The sequence below is a fragment of the Vanessa atalanta genome, chromosome 24, assembly GCF_905147765.1.
Source record: "Vanessa atalanta chromosome 24, ilVanAtal1.2, whole genome shotgun sequence".
Taxonomy (NCBI): Eukaryota; Metazoa; Arthropoda; class Insecta; order Lepidoptera; family Nymphalidae; genus Vanessa; species Vanessa atalanta.
In genome coordinates this window covers 4936514-4956283 of record NC_061894.1, presented here as the reverse complement: position 1 = coordinate 4956283, position 19770 = coordinate 4936514, and the positions used below count along the sequence as shown (strand labels likewise).

Genomic DNA, 19770 nt, shown 5'->3' with positions numbered 1-19770 from the left:
CAGTATCCTCTTACCCAAATTAATTAGATCACATCCAAACAGCTTGTCTAATTTGTAGAACCGTTTATTCGCATCTGATTTAACACCCACTAAACGACCTAGGACAAAGTTTATTAATTAAAAAAGAGTAAGATAAATTTAGATAGATGTGTCTTATTCAATAATAGTTCTATTGCGAATGTATGTTACATATACAAGTATATAAATGGAATGTCAAGAACGAAATACATGTCAGCCATTTTGAAGCTTATTGATCTTGTGGTTACTTAAATTGGTATAGGAACTGATGTCCTAGCAAATCTCACGTCAGGCATTGTAGGTATTTTGAAATGCAAGTTTATATAAATAGCTAGTTGAACCTGCGGCTTTACCTACGCGAAATTTATAAAACATAAAATTCCAACCCCAAATTTACTCTCTTAGAGGTGGATTTTCGTCAAATCTGTTAATAGAGGATGTCTTCGTCCTATAAGGAACCTATCTGCCATATTTCAGGTTTGTAGGTGTTATAGTTTCTGAGATTTAATATAATGAATCAGTGAGTGGTATTTCGCTTTTATATATATATATATATATGTCGCATCCTCCGCACATTCGGGCCCAGATTGCTCTTCCTCCATTATTCGGTGCTCAAATAAACCTGTTAACGGACTTCTCAATATCTTATTTCACGGAATAAAATCGGTAATAACAAATGAATGAATCACAGCCCCATCAAAAAACGCAGTGTTGCCGTTTCGCAAAATCGATTACATCCAATTGTCCACTTGACATTTCGGTATCGAGAATTTATTAACTACCAACACCGAGGCATAGTTCTTGATCGTATTAGCAAATGGCGTTGCTCGTTCCTCGACATATTGATGGGTACTATCGAAGGCACAAGATTCATAACATCTTACGTCCCATGATTCTCGCATTGATTGTATAATAATAGTTGGTTTACATTCCTCAAATGCCAATGTTTTTCAATGACCATCGACCAAGGATTAAATAATTGCTTCAAAGTATTCCCAAAGAAAGAAAAACAATGTATTTTATACTAGACCCTTAATAGTTAATTGTGCTCTGATTATCGAATTTGACATTTTAAGGCACTTACCACCTCATATACCAGCGAGAACATTTATAGACGGTGAACTCGATTTTTACAACGTCGATCGACTGGGAGGAGTCCTACCGTTCTTGGTTAGGACTTTACGGTCTGTACGGCGAGTTTTTATTGACTTTGTTATTATCATTCACTAAATCCTCATTTCCTCCGCAAAACTTTATTACCTATTATTTCCCTGTTCATCAATGATTTTTATGTTAGTAATAATATCCATATAGCAACATTTAACGATGTTTAGTTCTTATAAAAAAACCATTTAATTCACATTTTTGACGTTTGTAATATTAGTAAATAAGTTGGCTTATTTCAGAAAAAGTTTTAAAGGAAGCATAGAATTTTCATGATTTTGCTGGAGTTATTTCTTAGTTTAGTTTAGAAGGCTTAAGTCACAGAATTAGAGGAAGCTAGATACCGAAAACATGTCAGATCAAGCGTGCCCGAACTTTGACGTGCTACTAATTTAATCTGTGTTCTTGTAATTGTGTCGTTATAAACTGCTAAACTCTTCTGGGGTAGCAAAGCAATAGAATAACATACCATTGATAAGTAATTTTGGTGCTCAAACAGCTGTAGTTAATTTTGAAATTTATCATGATGATCAAGAATGGGGTGACGCCATCGTAGGTATAAAAAAATATGACACGCTTGGTTTTCATACTTTGTAACGAATTTGCGGTATTTTTTCCCCTGAGAAAACGCATTACGCGTTTCCCCTACGTGAAGGGGTAAGTGGGACTTGCTCATGACGACTAGAGCGCCCTAGTACTGAGGGATACCCACTAAAAAAACGGCGGTACCCTCTCCATCTCTTCGGCGGACGCAGAAGTACTAAGGGAAGACGAAGTATTAAGGGAAAATTTTAACATACACAGTAATATAATTTTGGTCATCGGTTGATAAAAATAAGTATTTAAATATAATATGTAAATACATTTTAAAGCCAAAATGGAGTATTAGGTCGCACAGACAGTTTTTAATCGAAAATTATTAATGAAAAACCGGACAACTGTCGATTTTTTCTTTTGTTTATAATTGAACTCTTAGCGGTGTAGGAAAAAATCATGTGTGAACCAGATAAAAACCAGTCTCACATTGGACAACTTTAACGTAATAAGCTCCAAAATCATAGAAAACGGTGTATTTGTCCAACCTTTACTTTAAAATTATATTTTAATAAAATATAATTATATATTTTATTATTAAATAATTCGAACAATCATATTCTAAGAAAAGATAAATTAGACGCGTAATACTAGACGTTGTTTTGAGCAATTAAAATTAATTGAAATGTTTTGCCGCAGGCAGGATTTAATTCAAGTTCTCGGTGAGGAGAATCCATTTATACAAAGTTTTGAACCGAATTACAATAGAGCTGGAGGAATCGATACTGGTATTTATATATTCACATTGTCACCACCCACGCCTTATTATTGTATTTATGACGTGAATCAAGTAACGGGATACCTAAATAGTTTTTTTTTTTTTTATGTCATCAGTAGGTGGCGGGCAAATAATCTACTTGATGATAAGTGGTCATCACTTCCCTGTATGAATTTTTAATATTTTCTGAACTAACCAACGCGCCAACAAACGCCACCAACCTCGGAACTGAGATGTTATGTCCCATGTCCCAGTTACACTGGCTTACCTCACCTTTTAAAGTGAACACAACAGAACTAATCCGTACTGCTTGGCGCTATATAGGATGAGTGGGTAATATCCAGGTTTTGGTGCACCTGGAAACCAATGTCCAAGCATTTTTAAATAATATAAGCCTATAAATGATTATACTTGATTGGTTTATAAATACTAATCATTTAATCATTTCCCGTTACGAAGATGTTTATCCAATTTATATCAATGTACACGTCTGTCGATGTTATACGTCATATATCATCAAATATTTTAAACGGTAAGTTTAATTAAGATAAGAAAAGACAAAAATTTAATTTCCTTGACACTTTTCAAAACTTTTTTAAAGAATAATAACGGTGCTAGTAAATAGTGTAATCGTTATGTCACAAGATCAAGAGGACTATAATAGTTTAAGAAATTAATATTGCATCTGCAAATTACACATCAATAAGTGGACCGTAAATCGTTGGACTATTAACAGTAGTCACGATTATATTAGGTTTATATGCTGCCGAATGTCATATTCAACACCAATACATTGTGAAATATACACGTCTAATGGTGTAAGAGTCTTGTAATCATATTCATCTATTTTTTATAATCTTCCGTGGAAAATGTTGGTTAGGTGTGAGTGATATGGCAGCGGGTTCTCCAGGTTTGGCAACGTTACCCCAAGTTATATCATCGATGGCGCGATTTATACATCCTCCGATGCCTCCCATGGCAAACAGGTAATTTTTAATCTAGTAGCAGGATAAAATAGTTGTAAAAGAAGGCTTACCTTGAAAATTCTAAAGTACAACCTAAAAATATCGAAAAATAAAGACCCCGTCATGGATAACCTGGCCAAATACCATCCAAACACCCCTTAAAATTCACTATCCAACTGGCACAAAACAAAAAAGCAATTAAAATTGAAATCCAAGATTTTAATGGTGATGCTGCCTGGAAATAAAACTACTAAGCTTTTAAATATCATTGATATTGAAACCTTAAGATATTTAAAAATCTTTAACGATCGAATATAATGATCCCAATAATAATTATAGACAATTAAAAAATTATAACTATTTCAATGTGCATAGCTTATACTCCAGACCCACTGGTGAGACAGCATTAGCCCTTAAAGGGACAAGGTCGATGATGCCCGGAGCTGGGTGTATTGATGTTAGGACGGCTTACTTGAGACTCATTGATGGACTTTTAGCGTTGTACCATGGTATAGCTATCAAACATGCGGAAAAGGTATAAACTTTTATTATTATTATTTTAAGATTTTCTCTCTTATGAGGTAACTTAATCCTACACACATGGGCCGTAGCCAAGCGTTAGGTAATGGTATAGGCAGCTGAGATGGATGAAGTCGTAAAGAACTTGCGGGTGGGGCGGCAAGTGTTGAGGATTTACTGCCTTTTAGAGTAAATGATTAGTGTGATGAAGTTTATATCATTTCGTAATATAGAGAAAGAAAAAATCTCGCGATATATTTAATGTAAGTTGTAGTAGGTTCCCAAACGTATAGAGTTATTTTTTGAGCATTCCAAGACTCATCAATTTGGTCTTTACTGGGATCCAGGTCAGGCATGTCGCCGACATCCGAATATATGATTTTGTTGTTTTAGTTTGAAAGTGTGAAGTCGTGAATGCTGTAAACTTGCTTAAACTGTTTAACTATTAACTTATAAATTAATCAAATTTTATAATAGGTATCCAATCACTGTTTGTATCCATCACAATCGTCGTTATTATTTAAACTTGTAAATAATTTATAGCTTTGTGAGCTTCGTGATAACCAACTCGACATGGCCGATTGTCTTCACGATATAGAACAACGAATTATTGCAGTTTCGGAAGAACTTCAAACCGTTGAAGGTGAGTTGTGTTTATATTATTATGTAATGTAATATACTTTAATCATTTTTAAAGGTTATGTTTGAATTATAAAAATGGTTGAGCATTAACAGTATTTAAAACGGGATATTTACCATGTCTTTTTTATTTTTATTTGTTGGAGCTCGATATTTCGACATTATCTACGAATGTCTTGTTCAGTCTCGTGAAGTTCCGTTTTAAATACTGTTAGTAATAAAAATAACCATGTTAACTTAAAATCTTATATGGTTGAGCATTGTTACAATATTAACTGGGTAAATTTCATTGACTGTTTTTAGAATAACAAATGTTCTATAAGTTGCAACTAGTGTTTTATAATACCTCTCTTTTCCAATATTATTGTATTTATCATACAATTTAATTGTGTCAATAGAATCAACACCCAAAAAACATTATTTTATACAAGCTCCAATCGACACTGTACAATTTTACATCTAAGCTCCAATTGACACATCAAAGTTATTATTAACGAACCGTATGATAAAGTTTTCCGAAAATTCCTCAACACATCTAGAGTTTTCACTTTCAAAAACTTTTCTAGGTACTAAAACTGAAATTAATGAATCAGAAAAAATAAGAAGACTGCTTACAGAGAAGATGTTGAATGAACTGGAAAGATCTAAAGCGGTTTACGAGGTTAATTTAAAATGTTTTATTGTTTAACTTGTTGGTCATGTAGATCTTAGTGCCCAGGTAGGTATCACAAACTATGAGATGGCCATGTCAGAAAAATGGTTGGCAATGAAATAAATAGCATTAGTCGCTGACCAATTAAAAAAAACAACGAATAATTACAATTGATATTCATTAATGTCAAACAATTGCATGGTACAAAAAGGTGGACTTACGTCATCCAGACTTTCCCCTCAAGGCTGTTTCACACAACGAAAATATATTTTTTATATCACATTAAAAAAAACCGTTGAGTTTCTATTGCCGGAGAAGTTTATTTATTAACCGGTGGTAGATTTTTGCCTATCAATGAACAAGTAAAACATTTTTATATATAATAAACATTTTTGACTTTGACTCTGACTCTGCCAATCAAAATTTATTCCAGCCAAATATTCACAACAGCGTAAGATTCTTAAAAGTAAGATAGATCAAAACAAAAAATATAATAGTTTACAAAAAATAAACAAAGAATCAAGATACCAGAGAACCACTAATGACTCTGATAGCCGATATCGTCTAGGCGCGTTGTTCAATTTACGCTTTCAATATTATGTACAAATTAAATCATTTTTTTTAATTGAGCAATACATTTAATTATAATTACTCTAAAATCATATTTCCCAAAAGGAGAAGTTAGAAGCTAGCGCTCTTCAAATGGCTTGGGTGATTGGAGCGATATGGACTAAGCAAAGGCAGCAGGAGCTCGCAAAGCACTTCACTGGTACTCTTCACTCGTTACGCTACGCTTCAGACCCTGACTATGCTGCTCATGTTCAGGTATAATACTCAAACGATTTTTTTAGGCAGGGGATAGCTTGAAGGCCATAAATCGGAGAATCTACGGAATCGTTTCGACATGACCCATAAACGGGCCCTTCCCATGCTGTACTTCGCACTGCATAGAACATTTTTTATGATTACATGCATGCAATATCATTGATGAGAGAGAGTAACATTAGAGATTTTGCCGGATCTTCTCCATAAAATCTACAATCAGAGCTGGTACCACCGCTCTGAATTTCTATCATCACTATAATCTAATTATATATATAATCATCAATCTAAATTGAATTTGTGTTGACGCGGCAAAAATGATTTTTAACATTACACCATTTATACGAAAATTTATTAGCCTTTCAAGATAGTGTAAAATAATATTTTTGTATTAGGTTTATATATATCTTCGCAGGCTACAAGTAAAGAAATACTACCCGGGAAGAGCTCAATATTAGGTGGGGCGAGCTACGCTTCGTTACAGTTGGAATATACGTCCAGTTCAGATCAAAGGTATTCTGTATGATGATAACTGGATACCAGTAACATAATTAAATTTATGTTACCGATATTGCCCATTTTTACCGGTCGCGCACCTGCAAGCCCCCCGGTGTTGCAGATGTCCATGGGCGGTGGTAGTCAATTTCCATCAGGTGAGCCTCCTGCTCGTTCGCCACCTCTAACATAAAAAAAAAATGAGGCTTATTATGGATCAATATACTTGTATTTAGACTCAGGTTTCTGAATAAAATCTATGCAAGCGTTGGCGTGAAATGAAAATATTACGATATGATTTATTTTGTGGTAGGGCTATGTGCCGCTTGGGTAGGTACTTCCCACTCCTCAGATATTATAACTCCAAACAGCAATACATAGTATTGTTGTGATCTGGTTTGGAGGGTGAGTGACCCAGTGTAACGACACGCACAAGAGACATAACATCTTAGTTCCCAAGGTTGGTGGCGCATTAGTGCGTTGTACGGAATGATTAATATTTCTGACATTGTCAATGCCTATGGGTGGCAGTAATTACTTATCATTGTACTATAATAAAAATAAAAACAATAAAACTCAAACAATATTCCTATTCACTAATTCACAGTGGAACAATATCTCCAACATTAATAATCTATCAATATTAATTATTAAAGGAAAGGGTTTCCTTGTAATGCTTAACTCCTAAACCAATATACATATTATAGTCTATTCCAATCGAGGACGGAATAAAGATAAGCAAACCCTATTTACGTGTATCATCCGATTTGCTAAGAGCTCAACTATATTGCACACTACTAACATGTCTTGATATATATTTATCTATATATTTATTTATAATACTACTATATTAATTATACTAATTTATGAACCGAGACGGCCCAGTGGTTAGTACGCGTGCTTCTTAACCGATGATTTCGGGTTCAAACCCAGGCAGGCACCACTGAATTTCATGTGCTTAATTTGTGTTTATAATTCATCTCGTGCTCGGCGGTGAAGGAAAAAATCGTGAGGAAACCTGCATGTGTCTAATTTCAATGAAATTCTGCCACATGTGTATTCCACCAACCCGCATTGGAGCAGCGTGGTGGAATATGCTCCAAACCCTCTCCTCAAAGGGAGAGGAGGCCTTAGCCCAGCAGTGGGAAATTTACAGGCTGCTAATGTAATGTAATGTTTTTATAATACCACACTTCTCCACTTAACGACTTATATCCACTTTGATTTTAATTCCAAAGTTTCGATAACAACTTGGTCGACGTTCAAATGTTACCTCTTCACGCTTAAATGATTTAGATGAACTTTGATATTGAGATAATTTGAGTCTCACAGAAAGACTCTAGAAAGGGAAGGAGGCTTTATTTTTCATTAAAATTGGAGGTGACAGTTTTTGTGATATGGGTAAAGTTTTATAAATTTAGCGCGAGTAAAGTCGCAGGTTAAGCTGGAACTCAATACCATTTCCAAAGCCAATATTTTTAATCATCTATTCATTTTAAAGGTTCAACCAAAAAATATAAAGGTCATAAGCTCGCACTCCTGTTATAGCAAGATTATTTTAAACCAGATTATGTCTGTAAATAAATTCTGACCCTCATTTCATAAAGTGCGCAATTTTTTTAAGAAACCAAGAAGAACTCTGAATAAATATCAGGAAATAAGATTTAAATGATAAATATACTAAAGCTTACAATCCACAGAACATCCAGGTGCAATCGCTTACCGCTAACGTATTTAACGATTTATTTATCGCATTAAAGATAACAAAAAGTTAAATCGTAAATATGTAGTCAAAACCATTTTAATTTCTAATTAATTTTTGTTTATCGTACTCATGGCGAACGGGCAAATGATGTACCAGATGATCACCATCTATAGACTTTGGTGCTCTGAATTAACCGTTCCTGACATCGCTAATGCGCCACCAAGCTTGGGAGCCAAGATTTTAAGTCCCTTGTGTCTGAAGTTACACTGATCCATTCACAGTTCAAAGTGTTAAAAATACTACTATAACTGTTTGGCGGTAGAATATCTAATCATCCCAAAATATTAGGCCGGTTATAATGTGATTTTGCTAAAGAAACATGTAAGACTTAAGGTTATGAATTAAGAAATCTATCTATTCATTTTAATATGTGCAGGCAATAAAGGCAACAAAAAATATTACCATTTATTTTCCAGATATAAATAAAATACTTTATCAGTAGCATATATATATATACTACTGATAAAGTATTTTATATTATATATATATATATATATATTAATAAAATGATAAGATTTTTTTAAATTAAAAATCGCATGTGACTTAAAACAATAACAAAAAATTTCGCCTATAGAGCGTATACGCCTTTTTCCTAACGTGACGATTTCTGCCAATTCACTCTACTCTAAGCCGCGTAAAAGAACTCCACAAAGGATAGGATAGAAATATTGAATTGTTTCTTAGTTACTAACTTGTATGTAAGCGTTGATTGTGTGCGTGCGTGTGAGATTGTTCTGGAGCGTATTTGTACAAATTGAATTATTATTATAACGTTGTTGTTATTCTCAGTCCTCAAACTCCTACTTCGAGGGCAGCCTCACCTCGCACGTGCTCGAATACACAAATTGAAATGAACCGTAAGTATTGAAGTGATAACTTCGTATCCCATAAGTGTAAACCGTTTCGTTACGTAACGCGTTACTGTGCCTATCTGTCTGGCTTCCCTTTCTCTTACGCATACCGCAGCGATTGGCAGGTTCTTCCTCTCTCACTCTAATCTACAGCGTTGGGGGTTCCGAGGGGCACACGTATTTATTAATATATAAATTAAAACTTCTATTATTATTTCTCGGATTTATTAATGATTAGTATCATTAAATATGATTTAATACATAACAAAGTTAAGTATAGAATTACGGAATCAGTAAGGCTCGTGATTTCATTTACAACTAATAAAACAAAAGGCGAAACAGGTGTTCATTTATAAGTACTGGATAAGCTGAAAGTACTTGATACTACATGGTTACTTCTGCTACTAAAAACTGACACCGATAGAAATTAATACGTAAGGTATTAAGGTTTATTAAATTGAGATTGATTTTCAGCAACCAGCAACAGTCCGGAATTCTCAGAATCGCTATTCGCCTTCGTTCCGGAGTACCACGTGGACGCCATGTTGGAACTTTGTAACACGTTGAGACTGTACATGCACCCGACAGTTCCTGTCCAGCAAGTGTCAGGTAATGAAACCAAAATTAATCTTAGTAGATAAATGACAACTTGACTTTGACGACCTCCGTGGTCGAGTACACACTAACCGCATTTCATGGGTACTCCACTCCTAGGCGGGACCTAGAGGGATTCGATTTCCGGCCGAGTAGATGAAGAAATGGTTCATTAGTTTTCTATGTTGTCTTGGTACCGTAGTTACTTCTGATTATCCATATCACAAGTGCTTTAGCTACTTACATTGGATCAGAGTAATGTATGTGATGCTGTCCAATATTTATTATGATTTATTTATTTAATGACAACAAAACTTGTTACAACTTGACTGGTTTAATGGTTCCTTGAAATATTTATGTTTATTTCGAACAAGAAGAAGTCAACTGATCATTTCCTTTTATTATATATTCGTCGTTTTTCTTTATTTATAAGTATTTAAGAAAAGAAAAGTACTGAACAGGAAAATATTTTTAAAATTTCATCGCCTTAAATATTCGCTAGTTTGATTGACACAGGACTTTCGGCTAGATAAACTGGATCAATATTTAAATCTGTTTTTAATATGATTTTTAAATTAAAATATTTCCCTAAGTTTGTGTAGGACATAGAACTGTATCATATTAGATAAAAATACAATAATAGATAAAAATATACCTACTTATGATTTAATAGCTAAGATAATATTATCAAATCTTGTCAGGTTCATTTAATCTTTCCTAATCCAGAATGGGAGGAACTGGTCGTGTCGTGTGCAGCATTCCTGTGCTCAGAGTTTGCTGATCCTCGAATAGTACTGGCCAGTACTCGAGAATCCCTCGTTCAGACACTAGCCTCATTTGCTACACAACCTGCTACTATGCGAGCTATTGAAAGAGTGCCATTAAAACAGTGAGTATCTCATAATATAATTGCATTATTCTATCAGTGGCGTTCTTCTTATTTTTGGTTATATTTGCCATCAGAGATTATATTTTCTTATGTGATGTTAATTTTTTTATAGACATTGAAGCTGTTAGAAATATTAACCATCCCTTACATAGCCAATCCGCTATCGACCTTGGGACCTAACGTATTATGTCCCTTGTGCCTGTAGTTACACTGACTCACTCACCCTTCAAACCAGAATACAATAATACCAACTGTTGCTGCTTGGCGGCAGAATATCCGATGAGTGGGTGGTACCTACCTGCAAGCCCCTGGTGTTGCATCTACAAAGCTGCATCGTGAAAGTGATTACCACCGCCTTTGGACATCTGTCCATGGGCGGTGGTAATCACTTTCCATCAGGTGAGCCTCCTGCTCGTTTGCCCCTTATCACATTAAAAGAAAAAAGGTTTGATTCATCCTACCTGCAAGCCCCTGGTGTTGCATCTACAAAGCTGCATCGTGAAAGTGATTACCACCGCCTTTGGACATCTGTCCATGGGCGGTGGTAATCACTTTCCATCAGGTGAGCCTCCTGCTCGTTTGCCCCTTATCACATTAAAAGAAAAAAGGTTTGATTCATCCTGTGAGTGGTTCCTATGAACACCTTAGCTCAGAATATGGCCGGTACAAAAAATCAGCTACCCGTTTTTATACAACATTTGTCTGCGGACGAGCAAATGGGTTACATAATGGCAAGTGATCACCACTGCCTATAAACAATAGCAATGTAAGAAATTTTAACCACAATTAACATCTCCGATGTACCACCAATCTTGGGAACTGATATTGTGTCCCTTCTGACTGTAATTCAAGTAGCTCCCTCACCCTTCACCGAAACACAACAATTCTAAATCTAGCTACTAGGCGGTAGAATATTTGATAAGTGGGAGGTACCTACCCAGATGCACAAAGCCCTACCAACATGTCCATGCCCTTCCACAAAATCAGACTCACAGTAGCATGGTTTATATTTTAAAGAACATTTTTACATACTTTGGGAGAGGGGTGCAAATTTTATCTTAAAATTTAAAAGAATACTTCGAATTTACAAAATACTTTTTACTAAGTACAATTTATGACGGGGCGGTCATACGATATCTTATAATGGTATTTTCTGACACTAAAGACTGCACTAAATTTGTTTTCAAATAAAATTAAAATGAAAACAACAATTCGGTATTTAAGAAACTTTATTAAACGACATCGTAAACATGGCGATAGGATCTATTTTTGTCTATTAACCTCTCATTTGATATAATTATTTGAACCAAGATTCAAACAAAAACGTAAACCTAACCTAAACCTGGTAACTTTTTGGTAAATATAAGGATTTTTTCCAAAATGTTATCTAATACAGAACATCTAAATGGGAAGTTTATATTGATCGAACAGTTAGTTGTTCCGCCGTGGTCTGACGAAATCACCGATTTCAGCTGCGTACGACACCGCAGTGTAGACGTAGTGAGAGTCGTGAATGTTGTGGAATAAATGCGAGAAAGGACCTGGAAAATAAATAAAGTTTAGTTATTTATAAATATAAATAAGCGACAAGAAAATTCCTAAAACCATTAGTTGAGTCTCTGTCCGATTCTTGGAATTTTTTACTTTGACTATCAACGAATAAGTGTAATATTTCTATGTTAAAAATTAATTATACTAGAACTATTAAGATGATCACTTTTCTTGTCTTGTTATATTTTACCTCGTGCATAAACTGTAACGTCGTTGCCACCGTGGCCGCTTTCGTCGAGTGGTATCGCACCAATTTGTTCGTAGTTTTCGTCTTCAGTATCGTCAGTGCTTGGATCTCTCCTTACAACCTTCTGGGTACCATCACTTGCGGTCTCGATGTCATAGTGGAAGGATCCCGGACCACCAACACTGTATGATAGTGTTGTGTAATTGCGATGGTCGTGGGGAGACGTCATAGCGATACCTGTCATAAAGGTTAATTTGATTGCATAAATATTATTGGTATATAACAAATGGTATTAAATTAACGTTCAGTATAAATTATTTATTAGACGTGTGACCTTTTTGATGAATTTAAAAATGAATGAACCATAAAATCTCGAATAGAATCAAATTTCGGCAATTGGCAAACTAAATAATATTCAATCTAATTTTGTAAATATTTTAGTAACTATTTGTAAAAACACGGGACAAGATTTTTTTTTCGTTTCAGCTAAAATTAACCTTACCAAATATGCTTTGTCCTCTCCTCTGATAACCGTTAATATTTAGAGTGAAAGCATGATCACTGGTTACAATGATGAGTGTTTCTTCCTCGTTAGTCATCTCCATAGCCTTCATCACGGCCTGTTCGAATGCTAAGGTCTCCATGATGGCCTTCTTCGCACGGCCTCTGAAGTGGGCCATTGAGATGTTTCCACCTTCAACCTAGCGAACAAGCAAAATTTAATAATAATTGGTAATATTATTAATAATATATTTAATTATAAGGCTGGAAATATCGAAGTCCTAGGTTTAAAACACGACTTTGGCCCATGAAACGTTTTTGGGGTTTTTGTCAAAATATTCTCAATAACAGCTCGGAGTTTTAAAGTTGATACTGTGTTTACTCGCGTGCCTCTGATAGCACATAATGCAGTTCCTTCTGCCTGAACTCACTCCGGTCTATCAGATTCTGTCATCGTCATCAATATAAATAATTAGCATTAGCATTAGCAGCCCGTAAATGTCCCACTGCTGGGATAAAGGCCTCCTCTCCCTTTGAGGAGAAGGTTTGGAGCATATTCCACCACGCTGCTCCAATGCGGGTTGGCGGAATACACATGTGGCAGAATTTCGTTTGAAATTAGACACATGCAGGTTTCCTCACGATGTTTTCCTTCACCGCCGAGCACGAGATGAATTATAAACACAAATTAAGCACATGAAATTTCAGTGGTGCCTGCCTGGGTTTGAACCCGAAATCATCGGTTAAGATGCACGCGTTCTAGCCACTGGGCCATCTCGGCTCATTTAAATGGTACTGACCAGTAAGAAGAACCCTTTCTCATTTTTTCTTAGTACAGTGACAGCAGCTTCTACTAGTTGAGATAAAGAAGGAGTTCCATTAGGACCAGTGTCTCGTTCGTGCTCGTATTTCAGATGAGTGTTTGCGAAGAGACCTGTAAAAAAATTAGAACTTCATCAATTAATTTATAAATATTCTATTTAATGTTCTACGAACATTTTAAAACGTTTATTTTTGAAAAAAAAGTTGGTTTTGAAATAATACTGTCGTATAAAGTATGTACATTAAGTTCCGAGCGTATTTTTTAAATTGGATAAGTGTTTGCAAAATTTATTCAATAATTAAGCCAAGTATATAGTAGTTAATTGTATTCACCTAGAAGATAATCAGTATTGTTGAGGTTCAAACTGTTCAGTTCTAAATTGTTATTAACGACAGCTGCTCTTAGTCCTCGTCTCTGTTTGTCCAGCCTGTAGTCTTCGATGAGATTTCTTCCATCCTCTCTGACACAACCCCAAGAATCGATAGGATCATCTGGGGTCTGGGTGACATCGGTAAGGAAGGCTTGACGGCCACCGCCCAATATTACCTATCAGATATTAAAAAAACGTTAGTCCAACGAGATTCAACTAACAAAGAAACATTATTTCGAATAATATTTGTACACAATTTAACCAACATAATTTGTTTATGTATGATTATTCACTCATGATATTCGGTAAACCCATTTCACAAATAAAGTAAACAGCTAGAGAAGAACAAATATGCATCAGCATTAGACTTATGTATACAGCAGATGAAAAACAAACATTGGCGTAAAGCAGAATAATACGCGCAAAACGTTGCCGTATTTTTATTTAACATCGATAAAATACGTCCTCCAGAGTTACTTTTAACAGATCGAAATTATTGGGCACTAGATGAAAACCCCGAATTCGCTCGGGTGAAATAAATAAAACTAAAACAACTACAGTTTATCATTTACTTTTCATAAACGTTGCGATCATCAAACATCTTTTTTCTATTTAAGTGGTGAAAACTAACAATTATCATTCTTTACTCATCTTTCTGAACGCACTCAAAAACATCAAACATGGTCTCTCGTTGATATGTCATGTCATGTCATTGAATTTCATGGATTTAATATCGAAATATCTCGATTATACGAATTTTATGGATATATGTAGTCGAGTCTATCGTAGACCTGCACGAATTAAGTAATATAAATGTCAATAAAGAGTTTTAAGGCATCATTTACCAAAAGATTGTAAATACATATTCTTGTGTAAATATAAGTATTGTTAATTGGTTATTTATTTATTTATTTATTTATTTAATTAGGTTTGCTAGCAGTTGTTACATTTTGATGATACAATTTATTAATTTACATACTAATTAGTTTCTAAATGTACAACTATATTAATATATACATTCTGTTTAAGCGGTTCTAATTTGACGACAAAGTAAAAAAAATGATCACATGGTAGGAAAAATTAATAATATTACAATTATAACAATTAAAATAAAGTTAAAACGATTTCTTACAATTTAAAATTTAAAATAAATTGGTTATTTAGATTACAATATCATCAATTTAATAATAGGTTAACAGTATTCAACAATAAATCTAGTCAACAGTTAGTCTAATCATAAAATACAACAATAAAATATTTAATATATCTTAAAATTAAATTATATTATGGCATGTATTGATAACGAAAACAATTAAAATAATTTATCATTCAATTATAATTATACAAATCATCATTTATCATCTAATAAGTTATAGAATTAAAATAGTATTGTTTCATAAATCGAATAAAAAATTTAGTTTATTATAACGTAAAATTTTGTATAAATTAAAAATTTGAAATTTGGACATCAATATAGAATTAGACGTTTTTAATTCGGTCTATAACTAGATATCGGAACTTTGGGAAGCTTACAATGTTTAAATCTATTGAATCGCTGAAGTCATTGAGCAATTTGGACATTCGAGCAACTGCTGAGTGATTACCAAAAACTGTTTTCCGCCGTGGTGTGGAGAGAGGTTTTACTGGGTTACACAATACGTGAAAAAAGATAAGAGTAAAGGTTAGAACTTGGTTGTTATAAGTTAACCCTTTCCTTGTCCTGTGTTACAGACATCATTCCTATCAGTAAATTAATTACTAGGTTTGGAAATATATATTTGGGTATATGAATTATATTCAAAAGTGCTTGTAAAAGCCTAATTGAATAAAGTATTAGTATTTTATAGTAATATTTGATTTGATTTGATTTGACAGCAGTGCTATTAGCCAAGAATTCATTTCGCATCTCACTTAGGAAATGTTGAAACTTCTTCTATTATAATTTTTATACTTAATGTCGCATATCTCTATGATATTTTTTTATTTGATTACTTCCATGGGCTCACAGTTGGCCGTGCCTTTTTTTACTTAATGTTTTTATTTATTTGTGGCGTCGTTTTTTTTCCTACCTTAGGTTGATATAGCCCAACAATTTAAAGACAAATGAGCAAGTAATGGGACTACTGTTTACTGGGTTATTTACTATCCAACGAGGCATATTCTCATGTGCCCAAGAGCCATGGAATGAGCTAAGATGTCCTTGCGGATGCTGATTAATACTTTCGCCGAAAATATTTTACATCTCCATTTCATTGTGAAGTCAACTGGCTATCCGTTATAGGAAGGACTCTAATCAGTTGTTTTTTTAATTCAATTAATAATTAAAATCTGAGATATATGTTTGTTTAACTCACATTAAGATCTCTGCCGGGGAAGTCCTCAATAAGTTGTCTAGCGGTGTCTTTGCAAGCACGTACAGATTCCGGCATTTTGGCTTCACACTCCCAATTGCGTTGGGCGCTGTGAGCATAGAGTGGGCCGGGAGTAGAATGTGTGATACGCATGTTCGTTACTACACCTGCGATACAGATAAATGATTACACCTTATTATTATAAAAGATATTATTTGAAGTGAAATTCTCAGAATATTACAGTCGTAGCTGTTAATATATGAAGACAATATGTCGAATTGATTTTATTTTTTAAAATAAGGAGGCAGACTGGCAAATGACCACCTGATTGTAAGTGGTCACCACCATCTATAGACATTGATTACAAATTAAAAAAAAAGTACCTTGGGAACAAAGATGTTATATCACTTGTAGTTAAATTGGCTCACTCACCCTTCAAACTGGTATGCAACTATTTGCACTATTTGGTGGTAGAATTAGTGATAAATGGGTGGTACCTATCCGGACGAGTTTGAACAAATCCCACCAATGTTTTATCTATTTTTTGTCATGTTGAGAATCTAATTTCAATTGACTACCACATACCTGCACTCTTTCCAGCCTTAAGGGCTATTGAGGCTAGTGATTCTAATCTAGCTTCAGGTCTCAAGGAGCCTGGACAATCCCAGAATCCAACCGAAGCGTCAACGCCAAATGTTCCACGGTTTGCTTTGACACCACATAAGAGAGCCGTGGCGGTACTCGAGGAATCGGATACCGTCTGATCTGCTGAATATGTCTAAAAAGGGAAGGCGTTTGGGAGAAGGAATCCATATAGGTTTTTTTTTAATATATACATTTATAGTAAAGTTACAACACAACTACGGAAATTATTCATTACGTTAATGCTATCAAGATTCATGAAAAAAATATGAAAAAAAAAAATCAAATTTATATTTATTAAAACTTAATTAAATTTCCTTTCAAATAAACTAATTGCAAAGTATTTAGTAACCATTATGGTAATCTATGTGCTGTGATGAGCTGTGATGGCCAATTCACCAATGGGTGAACCTCAAACAAGCACCAATGAATTTCCATGTGCTTAATTCGTGTTTATAACTCATCTCGTACTCGACGGTGAAGAAAAGTATCGTGAGAAAACCTACATATGTCATGTCTGCATATGACTGAATTGGAGCTGCGTTTGTACACTGTTATTTCACTTTTTTATTGTTATCTTACTTTTAGGAGCCCCATATGAGGGAATCTCTCGAATGCCAAGCGATTAGTCTCGCCTCCTTTGTAGATCCTGGCTGTCGTGATCGTATTAGGTCCCATGCCGTCACCGATGAACAGAATCACATTCTTCGCCCTCCCATAGTTCTGTCTTACTCTAAGGGCTTCGTATAATTCATCTCTTGCTATGTTCTTCCAGAACTGCTGGTCTGAAGAACAAAAATATATAAGAATTGTCTTCAAATATTATTTTGAGATGTTTATTGTTTTATTGTGGTATACAAAATTCAAGCTCAACAAACATCTTAAAAGAGGTTTTTTAGGTTACCTACTATGATTGTTTTCGAAATTCGAGTTCCGAGAGGTAGTTGAATGACAGAGGGTTAATGTATTAATAAATCAGTTTTTCTAGAACTTATTTGTTGATCTACAAGCAGGTTACATTAATATAAATGTATGTGATTATTACGTATAATCATAATAAATATTATTGTAGAGATATTCTTTAAGAAGAAAGTCGAAACTCACCGCTGGGCATTACTTATGTTACGAAATTGCCATTCGCAAACGTTAATTGAAATTATTTTCTTTCATTAAAGTACTTTAAATCTAATTTCCCTTTAACTCTATTAATATTAACTGTAATGTTCTGTAATTGAAACTGTATAAAGTGTTTATAAAAGACAAACGCTTCAAAATCAGTCATTAATGTCAGTCTTTCAAACGGTTATGGGTTTAATGATTTATTTGAAAGTTTGGTATGAATTATTGGTGCATCTAGTACTATTTCGCCAAGACGGCTTAGTGGATAGCACACGTGGATTATAAACGAAGGTCGATCTAAACTCGTGGTCAGCGGTTTAGAAATAATTGCAAAGAAACCTTTACCGAATAAAGTTTTTTCAAATATGAACCTATCACCTTTATTTAGGGTCTTAAATATTATACAAAGATACGAATATCCTACAATTTTGGCAATATTTTAGGGAATTATGACGTCATGGCGTCTTGAAACTCCTTATTATGAATGTTGTCTTGAATTTGACGCTAATGTATATATAGTTTTCATGGAATTCACTGCGGCAAAAATTGGTAACGAGAACGTCAATGCCATTAATTTTAGTATTAAGTCGTTTTAAAGTGTAACTTAGTTGAATATAAATTTATTTATTATTATTTAGATCGTCATTGTTTTATGACTTTAATATGTGATTCTACATCCAATATTGCATTTTCATTTAAAATATATATTTACTTGTCTACCTCCCTATTCATAAAACATAACATCTGTAAAACTATATATAAAGCAACTAAATTATTAATATTAGTATTGCGCCTTTCCGCTAAACAAGCATAAACATATTTTGATAAGCACTGATCCATCTCTTTTTTATGAGTGCTTTGACATTTGATAGAAAAAGACATATTGATTACTCTCTAAATATATTTATAGACAAATCCTGTTTTATTATTATTGACTAAAAAGTGAAGGCTATAAAATCTGAACAAGACAGTGAAATCAATGGGAAGACCGACCCTTGATCAGTAACGGATGATCGGCATTTCATTTAGCATAAGCATTGTCAAGATGAGCCGAAATGCCCCAGTGGTTAGAACGCGTGCATCTTAACTTAATCATGTGCTTAATTTGTGTTTATAATTCATCTCGTGTTTGGCGTTGAAGGAAAACATCGTGAGGAAACCTTAATGTGTCTAATTTCAACGAAATGCACCAACGCGCATTAAAGCAGCGTGTTGGAATATGCTCCAAACCTTATCCTTAAAGGAAGAGGTGGCCTTAGCCCAGCATTGGGAAATTAACAGGCTGTTAATGTGGTCAGGAAAGTTTTTATGGCCTTTACATCTATACCTAACTCACGCTCTAACCCACTCTTAGTCGCGAACGAAGGAGCGGATCATCATATGTCAATAAATATTATGAATGTATTAATGGCTTACCAGTTCGTAAATTCTCCGCTTTAAACTCCTTAAACTCCGGCACTGTCCCGGCTGACGCCAGGAAAACACAGGACACGAGGGCGACGAGGGTTCGCATCTTTGTAGCCTTTCTTACAAATGCAAAG

The 19770-nt window shown here is 34.4% G+C and overlaps 1 protein-coding gene across 1 annotated transcript in view; it reads left to right on the top strand.

Annotated features, from left to right (window-relative positions):
- LOC125073525 (E3 ubiquitin-protein ligase RNF123-like) overlaps positions 1–19770 on the top strand; it is a 55490-nt gene that overhangs the window by 18728 nt on the left and 16992 nt on the right. Inside the window, exons 18-28 of the mRNA XM_047684386.1 lie at positions 1095–1202; positions 2416–2504; positions 3375–3480; positions 3835–3994; positions 4522–4621; positions 5184–5278; positions 5945–6094; positions 6507–6604; positions 9141–9208; positions 9677–9811; positions 10523–10685. Coding sequence (XP_047540342.1) covers positions 1095–1202; positions 2416–2504; positions 3375–3480; positions 3835–3994; positions 4522–4621; positions 5184–5278; positions 5945–6094; positions 6507–6604; positions 9141–9208; positions 9677–9811; positions 10523–10685 — 1272 coding nt within the window. The remainder of the gene's footprint in view (positions 1–1094; positions 1203–2415; positions 2505–3374; positions 3481–3834; positions 3995–4521; positions 4622–5183; positions 5279–5944; positions 6095–6506; positions 6605–9140; positions 9209–9676; positions 9812–10522; positions 10686–19770) is intronic.